This window comes from Micropterus dolomieu, linkage group LG11 (genome assembly GCF_021292245.1).
Source record: "Micropterus dolomieu isolate WLL.071019.BEF.003 ecotype Adirondacks linkage group LG11, ASM2129224v1, whole genome shotgun sequence".
Lineage (NCBI taxonomy): Eukaryota > Metazoa > Chordata > Actinopteri > Centrarchiformes > Centrarchidae > Micropterus > Micropterus dolomieu.
Genome location: NC_060160.1, coordinates 16,775,833 through 16,797,659, shown reverse-complemented (window position 1 = coordinate 16,797,659; position 21,827 = coordinate 16,775,833). Strand labels below are relative to the sequence as shown.

Sequence of the window (21,827 nt, the reverse complement as noted above, 5' to 3'; positions counted from 1 at the left end):
TATTGATTTTTTTTTTTTTTAACTTAAATTCAATTTGTTTTTAGTGAATCATCACCACATGGTGAAATGTGACTTATAATCTATCTAGCAATGGTCCCTTAAGTTTGAATCATTATCAGATATCCACTGTGTGGTTTGTAATCATAAATCTTTTGGCCTAATTTTTTTGGAAAAAGGGCATCTCATAATACTATAGTGATGTTTTCATATACGTCACTCGCTGATTCTTAAGATGAGTGAGGACTAGAAAACCATAAATGGCTAAATATGGATGAGATATATGAAATTCAATCTGGTGTCAAAAAGTCTGCTTATCACTAAATGTATATACACCAGGAAATCATAGAAGCAGTTCACTGTATACCTCTCTCAGAGCACTGAATCTGTCTTAAAACAACTTTGAAAATAATGTATATACTATAAATGTTTTACCAGTACATATGAATCCATTAATGGTCAAAAGCAAAAGTGTGTAGGACCTCGGACCATGCTGAAACATTTCCATATAAACGTACCCTCCAAAACAGCAGAATTCCAACAATTATAACTTATGACAAATTATAATTTCTAACACAAAAAAAGAATGCAGAAAATTCACAGCGTTACTGAGGAGAGAAATCAAATACATAAACTGATAACGGAAACATGTTAGTGTGTAGCTGATGTTCGTCTTTATTTAAATGAGCCTCTTTGCAAATAACATTACTTTAGGAGAAACTCATTCTCACAGCAGACAATCAAATTAAAACAAGGCGACTTGGGTTTAATCATTATCCATCACCCTCCATTATTCCTCTTCTTTTGACTGTCCCACTTCTCTAGACTGCAGCAGGGATTTCAACAGGGAGGCATTGGCTGTTCAGGTCTCGTTTGATTGTAGGAGGGATGTTTGTATGTGTATGTGTATGTGTATGTGTATGTGTGTGTGCGCACGCATGCCGCAGGACTACTGGAGCAGATTGTGCTCTATGGCTGTGCTCTTTACTTCCCGGCCACCGCAGCTGGAGCAATCATCACAACATCTGCCACTCAAAGGCAAACATAACGTTGACCACCTCTAGGCTGCGGGCAATTTCTTCCAGGATGCAGTGCTGCTGCCACAGCTGGTTCAGCTTTCTGTAGCGCTCCGGGCAAAGGTGCAATGGATTGCCCCTTCTAGAATTTAAAAGACAGAATGCCTGATTTAGTCAACGGTTTGTCCCCAAAAAAAGCACTATACATTTGAAATGACATGTACTTCATGGACATGGCTAAATAGCTGCAGTCACTACTAAATACAAAACAGCAGAACAGAATCTTGCCGCTGAGTCAGTCAAATGAAGGGGGAACATAGAAAATTTACAAGTAGTAATGATTAGTCGGGATTTTCTTCAGTGACTGTATTGTCGGATGAAACTAAAATCTGCAAGACTTGCAAAATAGGACAGCATTACTTAATTTGGTCTAGTGCCGACCAATTTCAAACAAGCACACATGGTGTCACTGATGAAAAAGTACCCGGCCCCAAATATTATCCAAATGCAGGTTTGCGATTCAGGGAGTGTCAGACCTGCAGTTATGTATAAAACTGCAGCTGTAACATTCACTGTCTGCAGCTGGTGTAGGTGTTTAAATTGCTGCAACGATTACTTTTTTGCCTGTAGGAGGCAATATCGCCATGTCTACATTTGCAATTCTCTGCAGAAGTAAAAACAATTCAGCCCCTGGAAAAGAAACTATGGTTATTACCCAAGGTGAGGATCAGTTTCCCCATAATCGTCCAGGTAAGGAGCTGGGTATGTGCTTCCTCGAGTCTTACTGGCCATCAGTACAATTTCACACTCTCTTATCCTGTCAACAAGAAATCAAACTTCATTTATATAGCGCATTTCATGCAAGAAAGAATACAATTCAAAGTAAAAAATGCAGTTAAAAAAGCTGAAGAAGTATTCTCCTGATCCCTGTAAGGCCTAGAATTGACCCACCTGAGGAACATGCCAACTCCAGCACCACAAGTAGCAGCGTGAGCAGTGCAAGCTCCCACATCTTCCCCATCCAGCTGGGTGACACAGCAGGAGCTCTGAGAGCACAGCATGGCCCCACAAAACAGGCACAGAGTTGGATGCTTCCTCTCATCATCTGTAGACTTGGGACACCTGAGGACAAAGTACAGAGGAGACGAGCCAGTTGAACGCCTCTAACAGATTTTCCACTGAAAGGTTGTGATTGAAAGGACTTCAATTCCCTACTTACTTAAAATGGCTGGCTTGATTGAGGAGAGCACTGTAATCCTCTGGAAGATCAATCAAACGATTCCTTCTCCTAGGGTATCTGGATAGAGTTTATTGATTATTATTATTATTATTAATTGTTAGTATTACAAAATAAAAGTGGGACTGAAGTAATACAAAAATACAAAATCTACCTGATTGTCTGGAGTTTGCCTTTCAGGGCTTTGGTTACAGCTGGGTTTCCACACCACCTAAGGAGGAAAAAACTTTATCATGAAACTGCCCACCTCTCCAGTGAATACTAAAAGATCACTAATCAAGTACATCAGCCTTGCCTCAATGTTTATCACCTACCTCTGCACCAGTGGAGTAACTGGTTCTCTGTGCTCCTGGAAGAGCTGAAACAAATTGGGGGGGAGTGCCAAGTAGCTACATAGTGCCTCCATCTGTCCTTGATGGGTAACTGCAAAGAATGAGAATCCTAATTGTCAGCTTGAATTCATCAATCATATGCAGTATGGTATGATGATATAATACTTCGGTTTGACCTACCAGCAGTACTTAAAAGCTCCTCTGGAGGATGTACTCCTGTAAGGCAATTGAAAAAGAGAGCAGCACAGCGCAGGAAAGGTTCGATTCCTGTCTTTACTCTTTCAGCCACAGAGCTGCCGGAAACATCTGGAATCGGCCTAATGAGCAAACCACAGAACAACCTGTCAAACAAGCTGAAGGCAGTCTACATTACCCTATATATGCAGTGTGCAGCGTGGAAAGGGCCATGACCACAGGAAACAAGGAGCAATGTTTGCCTCTACTGAGAGGGCATCTGCTTCCATTACAAACAGAGAGGTCGATTCCTGTCAAGTTTGAAGCAAGCTGATAAAAAAATGAATGTCCTGCTACATCAAACTTTCCCCACAGTGAAAATGTCTGTCTACTTTATTCATGGACTACACAGACGGTGCATTTTTGTAGGTAAAAGTTGACATGCATTACATGTTCCCTGGGAAAAAAACAAAACAAAAAAACAATACATGTTGCCTTAGCAACGGCAATGACTAAAAATGATTATTTTTTGTTTTCTTGTCAAGAGTTGCCATTTATAGAAAGATTGAAAAACAACAACAAATTACAATTCCAGCTGTCATTTACTTCCATGTCTGATATTGAAGTTTTCAGAAGAACTATTTCTTCTTATCATAGGGTAGAGGAATGGCCAAACTGAGCATACAAATTAATGTGGTTTAGTGGAAACGCACATATCAAACAAATCTCTGTTGGGGGGGGATTAAAAAAAAACAGGCCATGTGACACTCACCTTCAACAGCAGCATGATAAGTAGCACCATTGGGAGGTTCATGTCTCAAGATACTTGGTACTAGGACAGATTCTTAATGGACTTTGCACAACCAGTCATGTCTGTGTTTAACTGTGGAGACATTTGTATGTCACCTATTCCACTTGAATCGTTGGACGCAGTTCACTACAGTCCCTTTTGTTTTTTGTTTTTGACTTTTATAAACATGTTAAGCTTGCACTCTAATAAGGAAGAGAGAAACTCTTTGAATAAACTTACACATTTCAAGCATAACTTAAAATGCAGTAATTTTGGCTCACATTTTTATTGCCTTAAATTTTAATTGTTTTTAAATTAAGGCGGCAGAACAAACAACCTTTTAGTTTAGTTAATATTCTGTTCAGGAGTTTTGAACTCAAAAGAATTACACGTCTAGACGAGTGATTACAAATCCAGGAAATCTCTGCCCTGCCATGCTTGTCTTTTAATCGTTGTTGCTGCATGTTGTTGGCTATGTTGCTGGTATTTGTAACAGGAATTATTTTGTTTTTATTCATTAGGGAGGGAGAGTGTACCTCATTAACTTTTAGTTTACCAATATGCAAATAAAGAATAACTACAAGCAATTGAATCAATTCACAGATCACAAAATTCTGTTTGTGTGTTTTGCCAGATAAATACAAGGAACATGAGAAACACTTGTACCTTCCAGTGTGTTGTGACACGGTAGTGCACAGCTCGACTGCTGCTCTCGCCTCCTCTGTCTCCTCTCCACCCACTATTGCAGGGAAATCTAGGCAGAATAGATACCATTATTTAATCATCCTTGCTCTTGTTCAGCATTCTGAGGTAGTTCAGTAAATGATACATATCAGTAGTATTGTTAAACTAGAATATATGTTTGAGGTTTCTGCTGTTTGCACCTGTAGAAGACAGGAGGATCTGCAATATGTGTGCCATGGTGACCAGATGCAGGATGTACAGGTGGTTATAGGCAGAACTGACAGCAGACGGCTGTAGGTCTACAGCCTCCTCCTGATACAGTGAGGGTACAGACAAGACCAACCCTACCTGAAAAAATACAAAAGAACACATACACATTTAACAAAAAGGAAAATTCTAGTAAAAGCTTTACATTGACAGAAACTTTGTAACTACAAATAATTATATTTATTAATTGTAATTCAACAGAACCCAGGTCCACCATTCTCAACAGTGTTTTTCCCTTTAGGGGAAACCTACCAGAAGATGGAAGAAGTCAACCTCTAGAAGAGAAGGGGTGTTCTTTCTGCTCATGACCGGCAGCAAGACTGGGGACAGAGGTCGCAGGGCAAATTCACAGGAAGTCACCCATCAATTAGAGTATGTAACAAATTTCATACAAAGGGAAAAACACAATGTACTTTTCATGAAAAGGAAAAGTGTACAATTACATCCAATATTCAGATAAATGTGATGTATTCTTAAATGACCACATACCCCCCAACATGTCTGCGAAGTGCCTTTGAATGACAGCCTGGGAGCTCTTTAGTCTCTGAGCTGCTGAAAACTGAACAATTGCCTTCAGACCTGCAAGCTAAAACAGAGAAGCATTTCACAAAACTGACAAAATATTAAGCCCAAACCATTATACATTGCACACACTGTGTCAGCTGTATGGTAGTGAATATGTGGCATCCAACCTGTCTGTTTTGTAAGGACCCAAATAGTGGCTTGCCCTCTTCCTGCAATATGTTTTCTGTGAAGACATGCAAACATTTTATGAGACTTGCAAAAACAATGAAATGGGAATGAGTGACACAATATGCCAAGGCTTACTGTACCTATGGCCTGAATAGTGAAGGCACATGTGTTCCAAGTCATAAGGGGCACACGTGGGCATAGTTCATTGGGTGCCGTCTGCAGTCCCACTCTGTGGACTGTGGTGGCACACACAACCAACATCTCCACTATGCTGTCTGAGAACTTCCTCCTAAAAACATCCAGCAGCAGACAAGTCAGCCTGCTTCACTACAGGAAACACAGATACTTGAGTAATACTGACAAATCTGACAGTGCCACTCACGGTTCTTGTACTCCATAACTCAGAATGGATCTAAAGTCTGGCTGGCCTTCTGCACACATCCCCACATCCCCATCAACACCGCTGCCTTCTGTGTTGCAATCTGCACGAGAGAGAGACAGAAAACCATCAATCTCATACCACATCATCAACAATGTCACACATTCCAAACAACAAGGCACAATGACATTTGACGGCACTTATAAGTAACTATTGAAACAGAAGAACTGGTAGCAAATTACGAGGTGAGCCAATATCAGAAAACAGGTGCATGCAGAGACTAGCATGTGAAGACGGTTTGCTGCAAATAAAACATTTTCTGCAGCTGCTTTACAGGAAACGCCCTCCAACAAATAAAGCTCATTACGGGTATTATTGTGAAGCAACTGCAGTGTTGAGTTGACGTATACATCTATAGTTGGACATTTTGTGCATGTTTTCCATTGGCAAATCTGTTACACAAGTGACACTGTAAGGCAAAGAGCTGCAGTAGCTGAACCCAAAACCTCCAACTCACATTAGCGATGCCACATAAAGCCTTTTCCTGTGCCACTGCTGTTCACCCATCCAAAGAGACACAACAATTGTATGTTAAGTATGTCCTCTTACCATTATCCTGAGTGACTGACTTGAGTCCTTTAATCCTGGCAGAGAAGATCTGGATCCAGCGAGGGAGGGTCAAATGCTGTCCGATTATCTCTGCATTTTCACTTCACAGAGGAAACAAATATTCACACAACTTCTATAAATTTGAACTACAAACAATTCATGATGAGGTGGACTGGACTTACTAGTTAAACATTAGTGGTTCCAGTGGGATGAGCGGGACAACAGTATTGCACAGACTCTTGCACAAGGGACACAAATACTCCCCATTCTCCAGGTCGATGATCAGTTCAGCATGGAGCCGGTTCCTGGTCGTATTCTGAACAGCCTCAAAATATCTGAAAAATGCAGAGAATAGCAAAGAAACTGTCAATGGTGCACTGAAGGAATAATAATTAGCTAATCTGTTTCTGTATTAACTCACTTCTGCCAGCATGTGGCATGCATGACATGTCCGCAGCTGCCAGTGTGGGTCCCAACTGCCAGTTCAGGAGGCATGAAGACAGGATATGATGTCCCTGTCCCAAAAGAGGGATAAATACAATGAACGTTTTTCATTGTGCCCATGAAATTACAGTTGTTAACAATCACATTAAATGATTAGCAAATGGAGACGGACCATCTTCTCTGTTGGTCGGTATCTTTCCTCTGCACTGTGTCAGCACTGTAGACCTCTGGACACACGCAGTCAGTACCATGGCTTGGGCCTGGGCCACCACTTCCTGTTCTTCCTGGCAAAGAATGCAGGTGAGCACCTCCCTCTCAGCTGGAGTGGACCCTCGGTGGGGCCCGATGGCTACACACAGCTCCATCTGCTCTATGGCACAGCTAGAGGAATAAACATAACACATATTATAATAAGTCAAATTAATAATTTATATTTAAATCAAATTAATAATAAAAATCGCCTTATTAATAGGCCTTGTTGAATTGCCCTGAGTGTGTGCTCTTGTTGTCTGACGTGCAGAATGATGTGAAAAATATATATTATATTGAATATATAAAATATTGAAAAATATATTTTCTCTTTGGGACAATAAAGTCTAAAGTCTAAGTCTAATTTGGTTTCAATCTTGATCTCAAGCCAGCTAAACACAGCAATGTTTTGTTTTTGGTTTATAAATAGTCCTCCTTACCTATCTGTGGTTGTAACAGGCTCTCCCTGTGTCCCGCTCTCTGGCATGTTGTCATACAGCATCTTGTTTGATTCAATGAAGTTTTTCTGCATTGCTGACATCTGGGCCATAATCTTCTGCCGGTGGAGTTTGGCTGCCTCTGCCTTCCTTTTGCGCTCTGCTTTCTCCTTGTCCTGAGCGCTCTGGAATAATAACAAAACATTTCTATTAAATCGATTCTATTTCTTATAATTTCAGAAGAGGGCCTGACTGACAGCTAGACTGTGTTTGGCCCCTTGAACTCAGATCCTGTTGGGAAACCAAATGAATGGTGAGTCAGTGGGTTGCTGTGACCTAGGGAGGTTGTGTCATGTAAGGACAGAACACTTTATTGTTGGAGATAATAATAATAATAATAATAATAATGAAGTTCTCTTTAATCTGTTATTCCATCTCGACTCATCCAAATGCTAAATCTTCTAGGTAACATTGCCCAGGGCCCTTGTTGTAAAAGGCAGTCCATTATAGAACCTACCTCAAAACACCCAAAATAGAATAAAAATAAAGTCATGTCACTTGTATTGGTAGATTCAAATTTTAAAAATCATGTTCTTTTACCTCTTCGGGCTTGGTTGTCTCCATGCTCACAGAGGCTGTTGGACTGGACTTCTCTCTAAGGCACTTGACAATCTCAAACATCTAGCAGAAAAACATTAATATAAAATGGTGAAGGTAACTGGAAAATAAATGCACCAGTCTACGAAAATGATAGAAATGGTTGTGATGTAAATGATAAAAAATACTGAATGAAAATTGGCTAATTGAATAGCCTACCCGCAGAACCCATTTGATCATGTCTTTTTGAGCTTCAAGGGAAGGAACAGCCATAATCTTGGACAACAAGACGAACAGTGACTTGCTGTGTTCTGAATCGATTTCTGGAAGAACAGACATTAATGTCGCAAGATTCTAAAGTTCTTTCAGAACTATGATGACAAGATGACAGAAAACAATTGGTTTTCACTCACTGCGGGCCTTTAGGCTGAAATCAAAGGTCACTTCCTCCACAGTGCTATCTTCAAGCTGTGTTTTCTCTTCAAGCAATGCCTGACCTATCAAGTGCAGGGCCTGTATGGTAAATGCATACATTTAGTTACTGCAAATAGTTTGAGTTATTACCAAAATCAAGGTAAACTGGAAAGGAAAAAAAAAAACGATGTAATTTGTTACCCTCTGGATCATGGCTTCTGTCCAATGAGTTGCCCGGTCCTCTGCAGCTCTCTCCAGGACTCGTCTCAGGATGTGGACAATAATGTCACAGCAGAGCACACGCACTATACTGGAGAAAGCTGGGCAGAAGGCTGGGGGCACCGGAGGACGCAGAGCTGAGGACAAACACAAACAAAGGGAATGTTCATTACTTTCATTATCAACTGGAGCAGAGAAGACCACATATGTTGGAGCTGTATGGAGGCCTGTGCAGAGTAAAGACATCAGTCACCTTTATCATTGCTCTCCTGAGTCCTCCTCTTTTTCTGAGACTCTTCGGCCTACAGCAAGTAAAGATGAGAAAAAAAATAAGGAATATTCGACAGAAGTTGTGTCCATTTAATGTAAAACTGGTGTTGAGACATTGCATTACCTTGCTGTGCTGAGATCTTGAATAATGGTAAAAGAAAGGGTTGAATTCTGCCAGACACTCTTTTTTTACTTCATACAACCCATGTCCTGAAACTCCTGGTTTTCTGAAAACAGAAGCAGAATAGATATTAATAATTATTTAATTAATAAAACCTACTGGGAAATGACTGTTAAAACTCGAGCTTTTTTACAGTCTTTACATACCTGAAGGTGGCAACTCTGGCAATTACAGTTTCCAGGTCTGTTCCATGGCTCTCCTACAAAGAAAACATTTTAAAATGATTATTCCCTCATAAAAACCAATAAATTAACTCTATAATTTAGACTGTATATGACGCTCACGTTCTCTGGCAGACCCTTGATCAGGCTACTATGAGCCATGGGCTCAATGCACAGCAGGTGGATAACCTCCCGCATTGTCACGTCCTCTTTGGTCACCTGACTGACACCGGGGACATAGCGCTCACCTGCAAACACAACACTGGTCAGACACTATAGTATGGGTTATATCCAACCAACTAACTTCCCAAGTTTGATTTGTAGAACGTGACACTGTACCAACGATGACGATAATGAGAAACAGCATCTCTTCTGTCAGACGATTCCACTGAGTGAGTTCATCCTGCAAATTGAGTCGCATCTTGTCAATAAGTGAAGCGTTTTTTCTTATCTTCTAAAATATCACAGATGGGTTGCTTACCTGGTCTTTGCTTGAACAGCTTCCGTTAAAATAATCTAAGAGCTCAAATCTCAACAAGATCAATATGAGGAAGTGGTTGGGGTCCATTTTGGAAGCAGCTATCTGTAAACAATTTGTAGGGAGGGTCATGTGTCACCACATTGTGTATACATAAAAAGGTAAAGGGTGAGAACATGAGAAACATTCTCTGTATGTCACCAACCTGTAGCATGAGAATGTCCTTGTCGTACATCTCGTCCCTGCATTTAACATCCTGATAATAGTAGACCTGATCATGTTGAACAACAATTAATTTATTTGTCATTTATTAACTGAAGAATATGAATATTAACAGTGAGAGAATGAAAACAATGCCTTGAGCATCTCACAGATGTAGTATACCTGGCTGACCAGAGAGAGCCCGTTACGCCGCCACATTTCAGCTGAGACCTGTGCAGCCAGCACCACACAGCGCAGAGGATGCTCAGCTAACTGGGTGTAGTCATAGCTCTCCTGCAATAGACACAAAGAAATTGAAAGTCTAGAAAGCCAGCAGTGGAGGTTAAGACCTGTTACTTCAATTAACACAACAACACAGTACACAATGAATATTTGCTCGCTGACTCAATGACGGCAGTAGCTTATTAAACAATTAAATCAAAGTTGCTGTTTATTTTGTGTCACTTACAGGATCCTCCAGACGTTCTATTGCCCCTGTTCTGCACAGAAGTACATACAGGCCTGGGGGTCACAATGAACGGAGTAGTAAGTTCACAGCTGACAGAAATAGAACCAATGAATCACAGATAGTCTCAAAACTTAGTTAACCTACCAGCAAGTAGCCTGGAGATGGGCAGATGTATGCTGACAGGCTCCTGAGACACTCTGTATGGACGAACATGGAGGATATGCTTGCAAATGTAGTTGTCAGTGGCCTTCTTGTGAAAGGGCTGGTTATTGCACTGCATCAGGACTTTGTGGCACTCTTTAAATGCAAACAGCAAGATTTCGTCCTGAGGGGGCAGACATACAATAAACTGACCACCGCAATTCACTTCTCTCAGTGAGGGGCCTTTACAGTCATGCTCCCTCTATTGGTGGGATAACTATTGCTTGATGGACAAATTGCATGACAACTCACATCAGAGGAACACCAGTCCTGAAACATCGCAAGAATGTGGCGAAGTTGGATCTGAAGAGAAAAGCCAGCTTCCCATTCTGGCTCTACCGCAATGTGTTGACCAGACTGGCGAATCACCTCCTCCATACCCTGATAAAGAAAGTGAAAGAAATTACAGTAACCTGACATAATAGTCCTGCTATTACTCACTATCAAAGAATGAATCAGGGTTGAGATAAGTATTACCTGCATGCATTTGAGAAACCCAAGAAAGACTTTGAACCCCTCCATGAACTCTGTCCGCAGCTCGTCAGTCCATATTAAGGGTTTACTGATCAGAATATACCTGAGAGAGACATCACTTACTTCTTACATAAAGACCAAAAATGTTAAGAACTGAGATTTTGTTAAAATTGTTTCCTGTTTAATGACCTGAGGTCGTGGAAGATGACCTGGATGCGTGAGAACTTGTCTGAGTTGTAGCCAAGAAAGAAGAAGCGATTGTTGCCATCCAGTTGTTCACGCAGCAATTCCATGACTGTATCAACTATCACTTTAATGACATTGACCTCTTCGATCAGCTGTCTGGCCTAGTGGAGGAACAGGATTGTAACGACAGAGATGGCTGTTAAGGCACAGATATGTATGAGTATGTATGTGGTCTTCTTAAAGAATCACAAATACTGAAGACATATAATACTTACCTCACTATAGCATACTATCTACAATGATGCCCTAACAACAAACAACACTTACCAATGTGGGCACAGTGAATATCTGAACAGAGAGAGCAGTGATGGATATACTCCTCTCATGGTCATCATTTATGAAGTCCTTTTGCAGCTGCTTAAAGTGCTGAAAAGACAAAGATGGGGCATCTATCAATTTAAGCAAGAGAAAGAACTGCAAAATAAATGTTAAACACTTCCTTTTTTACCTTTGTAAACTCAATTGCAAAAAGCCTTTTGAACTCGGTCTCCATTAGCATGCTACAGAAAATCAGTTCATGTACTATCTTGCGAGCTCCTTGAGGAAATAAGAAAAACATTTTCACGTTAGTGTCATATGGAATCGAGTTGATATTAAGTGCGTACTCTGTATAACAATCAAGCTTAGATCTACTTGCCTTTGTACATCCTGGCATCGTGCAGCATGAGCCTGCTGATTAGGCAAGGCTGGTCTCCGTTTGCATCGGTCTCTAGTGCCACCTGACAGAATGCCTGCCTGAAGCCCACTGCACAAGACACACACAGGTTCCCAGTCACATAACATACAATTGTGCACGAACAAGTCAGAACTATGTTGCAGACACTTTTTCTAAAAAATGTGAAAATGTAAAAGGTGCAAAATCAGTAAATAAATCTGTGAAGTCTGTGTGGAGCAAGTGCGGTGACAATGACAGCAGCACCTGAGTAACTGATGATCCTTTGGAACCAGGAGCCGAGGCGCAGAGCAAAAGTTTGATGAGCCATTACTGCTGCATGAAGGATCTCCACACGTAGTGGCTGCAGGGAAATGTGCTCGGAGTTGGACTGCAACACAGCAGTAAAATAGTTAAGGGCTCACTTACAAATGCACAACTGGAACACATAACGTAATTTCAGGTTCAAGACTAAACATCATTCTAAATCGATGTCTAAACTGATGTAGAGTCAGTGGCTGGTGTTTACCCTGATGAGATCTTTTGCTTGCTGACAGGAACGAAGGGTTCCTCTCTTTACTGCCCGCCGACCCTGTGCAACAGTTAACAATAGTTACATAATGGTATAAGATGCAATAGATATGATGAGTGCAATTATGGAAACTGATCTAAATCAGCTTCCCTTTGACGTGACAGTGTAGTAAAAGAAAAGGCAAGAGCAAATGAAAGCTAAATAAATACCTCCTTGTCAATAAGTGCTGTGTGTGTCTGTGCTTCAGCCAGATTACAGTTAACAGAATGCTGCAGGGTGTAGATCACATGGTCGTACGAGTGGTGCTCATCATTGTACAGTACACAGTAGTATGCATTGTCTTTTGTCCTGCATGGATAGAGAAATCCCCTGTTAAGTTGAGTGCTTTGCATATGGATTTGTGTATTTGCATGATGTGATTAGACAGGCCATACCGGGGCTGGAGTTCAGCTGACAGCTCCAAGTTCTCCTCCCACACCAAGAAATCTGTGACGTACTGCAGCAGTAACCGGAACAGCTTCTCAGTGCGCTCATATAATTCAGGCTCCAACCCGTGCTCATCCTGCACAACATGAGAGAATCACACGGGACCCACATTTTTGAGCTCACCACCAACACGTAAGACTGTCTTTGATTTCACAAACAGAAACAAACCAAACGAAGTTTGTTGTAATAACCTTTTCTAATTCCTTATTTCCTGTGTCACCAGCAGTGATGAACATGACAAGGAACCAGTCTACATATTTTGCTTAATAGGAGTTAGCAGGCAGCTCCCCTGGTAAAGTTAACATCAACTTCCCTGAGAGCAAACATTTCACATAGCAGCTAAGTATTTCATACAAATGGCTGACATTTGACACAAACCACACGAAACATACCCGTGTATTTACACCAGTCTCTACGTCACACTACTGTGTGAGAACAAGCAGCACTGGAATCTGCCACAATCTATACAACAAGTGGTCTAAAACAGCATGAGGGGTTTTCATGTTCAGTTTTGGAGTAGGGCTGAACGATATGCAAAACAAATCATATTGCAATATGAGTTGAGATTTTAATGGGAATGGGTATTTTTGCACATCATTTTCACTGAAAAAAATATAAAAAACAATGATGGTTTTTGCTGGGGTCGGTACCAAACAAGCAGGTTCCCTTACATCTGGAGAATATGATTTGTAGGCCAGGGGATCTTTGTAACACCACAATGCTTCATTTTTAATGATATGTTGTGACACTTTTTACCCTTTATAAAAAAATTGCAGCTTTTGGATATTGCCCTTAGTTATATTTTAATTTCAATAATATTTAAATGAATTGTTCAGTCCAGGTGTGGAGATGCTTTTACGGTTGTGATGTGTCACTTATTGTTAAGCACAGGTTCAGATCTGGTGTAAAAAACACATGGCAGCCTCCCAGGTACGGGCCAGTGATGTCTCTGTTAACAGAAGCACCTGCTGTTTACGGAAACTGGCACAGAGCCGTCAGGCTGTACGTCTACTCAAGGCCCAGAATGATCTTATCAGAGACAAGCCCAAACACTGATCAGCAAAGAAAGGCCTGACAAACAACTGCTGAACAGTAACAACCAATCATCAAAATGTGTCCTAGCAGCAGTTTGGAAGGAGAAGCCATAAACTGAATATGTTTCCACACAGTTCAGCAGGATTTAAGCAATTGTAGAAGAGCTGCTCTCAACCACTCTCTCTGACTGTTTTCCTCCAGCTTTCACGCACTCAATCACCCTCCCAATCTCTTAATGTAGTTGTAAATTTTCTCTGTTGGTGCAGGTCAACAAAGTGCTTTTCTTTCTCATTTCTGGAGCAAGAGCTACAGCCAAGAGAGCGGCACCCAGGACTACGATGGGAAAATAAGCATTCTGGGGTTCACTGACACAGAATGGGACAAGTACGCCCCTCCCACGTCCCTCTTTCCGCTCTATTATGTAACTCACCGTTACCATGGCAGTGGCTGCCCCTGGGTCGTGTTTGGAGCAACAGGGGCCAATCTTCCAGGCTTCTACATCCCCACAATCACAGAAGCCCCCGCCTGATGACGCGTGCATCTGGGGGAAAGATGCACATACTGTAAGTCACTGAGGGTGAGTAATGGATACACAACAGCAATTAAGTTATACAACTGCTTTAACTGTGGGAATGCACTATTATGAAACACAAGGGCTGCAACATTAAAGGCCAAATATCAGTCCTATAATGGTTTAAAATGAATCAAATCATAGATTTTAGTGTATCAACAAATATGTTGTGTTTTTTCCCAAAGTTTAAGGGACATCAAGGAGGGCAATCAAGTTGACATAGCACACTGTGCATAGGAGTGAATCAGAGAGACTAGGGATTGACAAGAGCAAGGTGAGGATGCTTTAGTTTGTGTGGGTCCATATAATAATAATAATAATCCTTATTTGTAGGATGTAAATACTCAGACAGTGCAGAACAGAAAACCAATGATGAGTTACATTCTATTATTCCCATTTTCAAGCGGGAACAGGTTGACTGCGGCTGATTACTCAAATAAAACATGTTTGTTTAGATTTCATTAAAAATTTAACCATTTGTTTTGACACCAACCTTGTAGCGATGGCTTTTGTGAACGCTATCCTGGAAGCAGTCCATACACAGGACACAAGTGGGATCTATTGCACAATCCCTGCAATAAGAAGACAGCTGCATGACGACCTCTTTTAAAAAAAAAAAAAAACGTTTAAAAAAAATAAAAATAAAAAACGGCTGCAAAAACTGATGAATGAGACGAAGCACATATCTATGTGAGTTATACGGTATTTCACATCCTTCAGATGCACTCGCGGACTGCCCCAGAAGGAAACCTGAGAGAGTCTACACATTAACTATTTATTTTTAACACTTAACCTAAATACTGGAGGTTTGTCATGTAATTAGATAACAACAGAACTAAAACCTATGATGGACAAACTATTCCCTCCAAAAGTACTCAATGATGTCAAATAGCCTCCATGTACGTGCATTCCTGTCTTAAAGCTCTCTGGCTTTCCACCTCATCCTCTAACCCCAGATTCCACTGAGTACTGTGCGAATAATTTTTGATACTGGCATTACATGCCTAAATGTTAGTTAATGATCATAACTATTATTATTATTATTGCATACTGTTATAACTTATTTGTTAAAGAAGATCAGAGGGTCTATTCAGACCTGCAGGAGTAGACAGTCTCTCCCTCTTTGAAGACACGTCCACAGAGCTGGGAGGAGGAGCTGCCCTGCTTGAGCTTTTCCAGACCCTCCTGGGGATCCTCTCCAAACAGGAAACACTCCAGAGGGCGGAGGAGTCGGCTCTGCATGAGCTCCTCTTCCTCCTGTGGGCTGGACTCCTTCTTTAGGCAGAAGATCTGCGGCACCTGCTCCTTCAGATAGCGGAGCAGCTCCGCCCTGCTGTCTGCAGCCTGCAGCCATTCCTGCGGGACAAAGAAGAGGAGCATAACTTGTTTTGCAATGGCTCAGATCTGTCTACATAATGTCACCATTCTCCTAGCAATGCGCAGATATATACTTACCTTTAGCAGTGCATGATGTTTGCAAATCAATTTAAACTTAAAATCTTTGTTTAAGGTCTTCTGATTAACAAACAAAAAATTAAGATCTAAACTTTTGTGAAGAAGACAAAAGCATGTTATTTTGAGTTGACTGCTGATGCTACCACTAAGTACAGTTTTCACTGTTCAGTGGAAAGATGTGCACCACAACCAGCCTTCCCATGTGAAATAGCTTAAGTAAAAACAATTAAGAACTACCACTTGGTTTCTATTAACTTCAGTTATCAGCAAGAAATGTGTCACTGCTTCCTCCTGATTTCTGCTTAATTACTGAAGCTTCTTCAGTTCCTGTAACGTTACTGGCTGGCAGCCGAATGATAAGCACCGTCTACAGAGAGATTTTGTTTTGGTGTTGGACCACCCAGACACATATTTATTAAGAATAACTAGCATTGGTACTAATCTATATTTTAGATTTACAGCATATGGCAGAGCACAAGTCAAGAAGAGTGTAATTTCTGTGTTGTCTGTTGTACTCCATCAAGTAAATTTAACCACAAGTGTCAAACTCTTCACATTAAGGAACTTAACTTAGGCCAGTTTCACTTTCCCACTCATCTTGGACAACGGTTTACAAAAATGCTATAAGAGTTTTGAGTCCGACAACAGTCTGGACAATGTTGCACAGAATTTATAAACTAGTGGCAACTCATGTTGAGGCGCTTTGGACAAATGCAAACACCAACACCACAGGACGGAGGTTAGCAGACTACGGATACACTCACTGTTGGTGAGCATTAAATATTGTAGACTCTGCAGAGAGATTTTAACCATTTACGTTGCTAGCAAAAGAGCTAACCACGGATGCTAGCCTGGTAACTAGATAACGTTACATTTTAACTGCGCGGTTAAACTATATTAAGCAAATTAACTACTGTACTGTACTTCTATGCTTAGTCCCCGAGTCTCAGTATCCACTGACAGATATATTAGCTAATTGAATCATACCTTGCTGAGCTCCAGTCCGTCTAAGTATTTCTCACCCTCCGCCATATTCCATTTGCCGTAAAGGAGGCGGTGTCACTAGGAGACTAGCCTTGTAATCGAAAACCTTTTGCGACTGCATTAGAACACAATTAGAATAGTTAGATGTGTTTAGATGTAGTTAAGCACTCATACCTATCCTGGTCTATTACCCAAAAAGGACACATATTTGAAAAATGTATCCTTCTTTGTAATAGTTGCCTGCCTTTTGTCAAAGTAAGCATTTTGTAAACAAGAAAATCTGCTAGACTCGCCCTCTGGTGGTAGCCTACAAGTTCTGCATACATGATTTGACAGTTGTGTTTTGAGTCCATGGATGATGTAAAAATGTAATGGTCTCTCTGTATAGTATTTACTTTGCTCTGTGGATGCCACACTGCCACTACAATGATGTCGTTGGTATTAAATGTATCAATCCGCCAGTGGAGATTTTAGTGTAGGTGGTGCTGGAGGAGGAACCCAGCCGCTAGAGGCCGCTGGTCGGGTTTTGCCTTTCTTTCCCCGGTGTTGAATGCAGCGGGGCTGGAGGTCAGAGTTGAATGTTTGACAGAGCTGAATATGGATTCCATATTTCATGAGAAAGTAAGTTAAAACGTTTAACTTATGATATTAAACTACAAGTAATTCGTCGTGTTTATTTGGAAAGCCTTGGACCATCTTGCGGCGATTTGTTTACCAGCGCTATCCGGCCGGTGTTAAGAGATTTGTGGTGGTGTTAGGCAGTATTGTTGTCCAGACAGCTAAAATGCTAATTGCACCTGCTAGTCAGATATCATGAAAAGTTTCTTTTCAACTAGGAGTAGCAACGCAGGAATCTTTATAACAACCGCAAGCATGCTATTTTAGTCAAGTTTGTAAACGAACTGGTTTTATATTAGCTATGTTAAGCCAGTCTGATCTTAAACGGGAGTATTAAGAGTAGTTTCACGTAAGCTAGCTGTATGTAGCTCTACTTGTGTGTGACTGTTAACGTTACCGTGTGGACAGATTTTAGTATTAGCTGATTCCAAGAACATAATGCTAACTATGCTGTTAAGAAAACAACTATTTCATCGTACTATCATGTTATAAGCGTCATTTGCGCCGGTGTTTTAACAATAACTAATCCTTTATTTGTAGCAAGAGGGCTCTCTTTGCGCCCAGCACTGTCTCAACAACCTTCTGCAGGGTGAGTATTTCACTCCTGTAGATTTGTCCTCCATTGCTCATCAGCTTGATGAAGAGGAGAGAATGAGGATGGCTGAGGGAGGTATGGCCAGTGAGGAGTATAGGACCTTCTTACAGGTGAGGAGACATACTGTAGAAGGTGAAGGTACAGTAGACAATGTATACATGCTAATACCAAACAGTAACTGTATGTTCTGTGAATGTGTTCCCAGCAACCTTCTGGGAACATGGATGACAGCGGATTCTTTTCAATACAAGTGAGTTTAAGAGATTCACTTTTTATTGTCACAACAAATTAATAACCATTATAAGTTAGTAATATCTGTTCCCTTTCCTGTTTAATTCCTCTAGGTAATTAGCAATGCTCTGAGAGTGTGGGGCTTGGAGCTAATCCTCTTCAACAGCCGGGAATACCAGAGCCTGATGATTAATCCAATGTAAAGTTTCTTTGTCAAGACTTCATTGTCTGATGTCTTAATCTGTATTCACATAAGTACTTCACATTTGAAGTTGATGGTGAAAACTATCCCTGCTCTTGTTTTTTAGAAATGAGAAAGCCTTCATTTGCAACTACAAGGAGCACTGGTTTACTATACGCAAACTTGGACAACAGGTATGAGGCACTTGTCATCAAAAACAAAAGCTTGATTTACTAAATACAGTATTTTGTTTTCATTGCAGTGGTTTAACCTGAATTCCCTATTGACTGGACCAGAGTTGATATCAGATACCTATCTAGCCCTTTTCCTTGCGCAGTTACAACAAGAAGGTACTGTAAAATTGACTTATATTCAGATACGGTATGTTTAGATGTTGCAATGCAGAAAAGGTTGTAAAAGTTGTGTTGGTGCAGGTTATTCCATATTTGTGATCCGAGGAAACCTCCCTGAGTGTGAAGCAGAGCAGATCCTTGGGATCATGAGAGTGCACCAGCAGCAGCGGCCAAGGCTTATTGGAGAGGATGAAGCCCAGACAAGTGCAGGGTATGTACTACAGACAGTACAGTATGTAGGGCCCAGAAATGACTCAAAAAAGAGTATCACTTTTGACTTACTTGTGGCAACTGATTAAGCCGTGTACTATGAGCAGCAGGTCAGCAGCTCTGAATCAAACCGAGATCGGCTTTGGTGTGGAGGATGAGGTTGTGGATGATGATGAAGAGCTGAAGAGAGCTCTGGCACTCAGCAGACAGGACATAGATGTTGAAGATGAAGAAGCTGATCTTCGCAGGGCCATACAGCTCAGCATGCAAGGTAAAGGATGAGTCATCAAAGGTTTTAAAATATTATCTTGTTTCTTCGTCCAGACTATTGCGGTTTATAAATGATACGAACAAAACAGTTGATTTATTAACATTTATGTCTACTCTGCAGTAGACATAATTATTCCAGGTTTATATTATTATTCCAGGTTCATGTCAGTAATTGGGTCTTTGTCTTTTTTTATAATATTACAGGAGCAGTGATGAGCAACAAGTCCTCAGAGTCTGAAATGGGAAATGTGAAATCAGGGAGCCAGGTAGCAGGGACTGCTGCAGGAGGACAAAAAGAAGGCCAGAGTGACGCACTCACAGCCGAGGAACTGCGAAAGAGGAGACAAGCCTATTTTGATCGGTAGGTTTAACCAACCACTGGGTGGTCACAACGTTATAAACATCTGTTAGCACTCTAATTCAATAGTCCTGCAAAAACCACTGCATGTGCATTTTTATTATTTTAAATTTTATAGTGCAAATGTGTCCAAATTAAAAGGTATTGTTGAAAATGACAGCTTATGTCAACACCTATTCATATAAACATTATTGTGGTGGTATTTTTGGGGGGGGGCATCATTTTTGTTGTTGCATTTTATTTATATATATAAATAAATGAAGAGCTCATGATATTGTGTCCACGTCATTTGTGTGAACGGAAAATGAATGCATGGATTCTGACAACAGATTCTTTCTGTTGACGTCTTAGGCAGCACCAACAAGCTCACCCGAACATTCCTCAACAACCAGACACAAAATCAACAGGTGGCTCAGGTAAGTACATCTGATTTTTACTATAAATCTAGTGCAGATTATTTAATAAATTTTTATCAATAAGCCTATCTTAAGACGTGTGTATATAATAACCTAAGCCCTCTTCTAGGAACAGTTAACACCGGCTCTGAAGAGGACCAACAACAGAAGCACAGCCAGTGAAGAAGGTGTGAAAGGTGTGCCTATGCTGTTTACCAGCTACCTGGATTGGGAACCCCATACAGGGGGGTAGCTTTGCTCCTTCCTCTTAACCTTTTGCACATGCGAACATAAGGACAGTCAGAAGGCTGACACGTTTCCCCTAGTTAGTTCGCTGACAGGCTATAGGGAAGAGAACAACGACAAAGAAAAGTAGCAGTTAGTCTAATCTAACTCACTGAGGCTGGGAAAAGGGTGACCACAGAGCTCATGATGCAGTTAATCCAAGTTTGCAATTGCCTTTTTACCATGGCGCCTTCTATTTCTATTATATACTGTTTTTTATTCTAATTTTTCCTCTGGAAAAGATTGAAAGGAATTTTCAGCATACAAACAGTGTGTTTACTTGAGTGGGGGTGAATACTTCCAGAGATGGGTGTTCTGTGAAAGCCATAGGAGACCAATGTTAAGACCACATTTAAAAGTTTGATAGCTAATGACAGAGCCTCCTTCCTTTATATTGGATTTGCATTTGTAGGACATAATATGTGATTGCAACGCCTGCCCCACAAGAACACCATTGCAGTTTTAAAATCATTTCTTGTTGCAATGTACTGAAATATCCTTTAGCCAGCAGCACTAACATGTGTGGGTCATTTATTCCTGACATCATCAATCATTTTACTTATGAATGTCTAAGGGTGAACTCCCTAACTATTTAGACAACAACATTAATTTAATGTTGTGGCTTTTTACCTTTTAAGCGTATAAGTAGGCATAATGAATAATGTAAGATCACATAGCCCACAAACGCTTTAATTGTGTTTTGTCCATTTTTGAAGGACAGGAAACTAAATAATTCTATAGAGCTATTGGCTGAGACTAAGATACTTTTGACTGATGCATAGTTTTCATATCCTGTCCGGGAAAAGTTGACATGTAATGGGGAACAAAGAAGCAATCTGTTAACACCATGAAAGTGCAGCTGATAGATAGAATACATTGTTCATTTTTCCAGCACAGTGTGATCACCTAAAACCAAACAAACAGTCTTACATGTCCAACCAGCCTACATTGTATATGACTTCATCTCTTGTTTCTCTTCATCAGTATTTGTCATTCACCGTTAAGGGAACTAATTATAAAGAAAATTTTGTTGTTGATTTTTTTTCTTCCTTTAATGCAACTTCACAAATTGTTGATAGTTTTACTCTCATGTATTATAGCCCCTGAAATACATGTTTAATTGCACTGATTTGACTCATCCTGTATTCCAACAATACTTAGACCAATGTTGTTACAAATTAGTCGTTGGCTGATTGATGGCCTTTGGAAATAACAGTAAAATAGTGACAATGACGGGTGACTGTTATTTAACCTCATAATTTGTATAATTTTAAATCCAAAGAGAAACAAAATATCACAAATGTGTCACTGTGCATACACTTTGAAGTGTTTGTGTGTGTGTGTGTGTGTATGTGTGTGTGTGTGTGTGTGTGTGTATATATATATATATATATATA

General features: G+C 40.5%; 2 protein-coding genes across 3 annotated transcripts; one reads left to right on the top strand and one right to left on the bottom strand.

The window, feature by feature from the left end:
• Positions 1-648: 648 nt before the first annotated feature.
• Positions 649-17,000, bottom strand: ubr1 (ubiquitin protein ligase E3 component n-recognin 1). Its single transcript, XM_046062129.1, has 47 exons — positions 16,938-17,000; positions 15,592-15,851; positions 14,989-15,067; positions 14,355-14,465; positions 12,838-12,965; positions 12,613-12,751; positions 12,401-12,463; positions 12,139-12,262; positions 11,857-11,964; positions 11,668-11,756; positions 11,487-11,585; positions 11,163-11,320; positions 10,977-11,076; positions 10,752-10,880; positions 10,443-10,623; positions 10,299-10,351; positions 10,013-10,123; positions 9,834-9,899; positions 9,632-9,733; positions 9,490-9,553; positions 9,274-9,398; positions 9,136-9,188; positions 8,933-9,035; positions 8,792-8,840; positions 8,521-8,675; positions 8,319-8,418; positions 8,125-8,228; positions 7,909-7,989; positions 7,312-7,493; positions 6,795-7,003; positions 6,600-6,693; positions 6,361-6,513; positions 6,179-6,279; positions 5,573-5,672; positions 5,331-5,479; positions 5,190-5,245; positions 4,987-5,083; positions 4,750-4,817; positions 4,431-4,578; positions 4,213-4,300; positions 2,763-2,899; positions 2,565-2,673; positions 2,405-2,461; positions 2,233-2,310; positions 1,965-2,135; positions 1,729-1,830; positions 649-1,155 (listed from the first exon to the last, which is right to left on the bottom strand). Exons 1-47 carry the CDS (start codon positions 16,980-16,982, stop codon positions 1,014-1,016), a joined length of 5,220 nt encoding a protein of 1,739 aa, XP_045918085.1. The 5' UTR covers positions 16,983-17,000; the 3' UTR covers positions 649-1,013.
• A 124-nt stretch (positions 17,001-17,124) lies between these two features.
• atxn3 (ataxin 3) lies at positions 17,125-21,827 on the top strand. 2 transcript variants are annotated; one of them, XM_046062957.1, is made up of 11 exons: positions 17,125-17,555; positions 18,093-18,257; positions 18,353-18,397; positions 18,492-18,577; positions 18,687-18,753; positions 18,822-18,909; positions 18,994-19,123; positions 19,230-19,393; positions 19,597-19,753; positions 20,102-20,166; positions 20,282-21,827. In XM_046062957.1, the coding sequence occupies exons 1-11, from the start codon at positions 17,532-17,534 to the stop codon at positions 20,326-20,328; spliced, it is 1,038 nt and encodes a 345-aa protein (XP_045918913.1). In that variant the 5' UTR covers positions 17,125-17,531; the 3' UTR covers positions 20,329-21,827. The 2 variants fall into 2 exon arrangements, with proteins under 2 accessions (XP_045918913.1, XP_045918912.1); XM_046062956.1 differs by having other exon boundaries at positions 17,131-17,555; positions 20,276-21,827.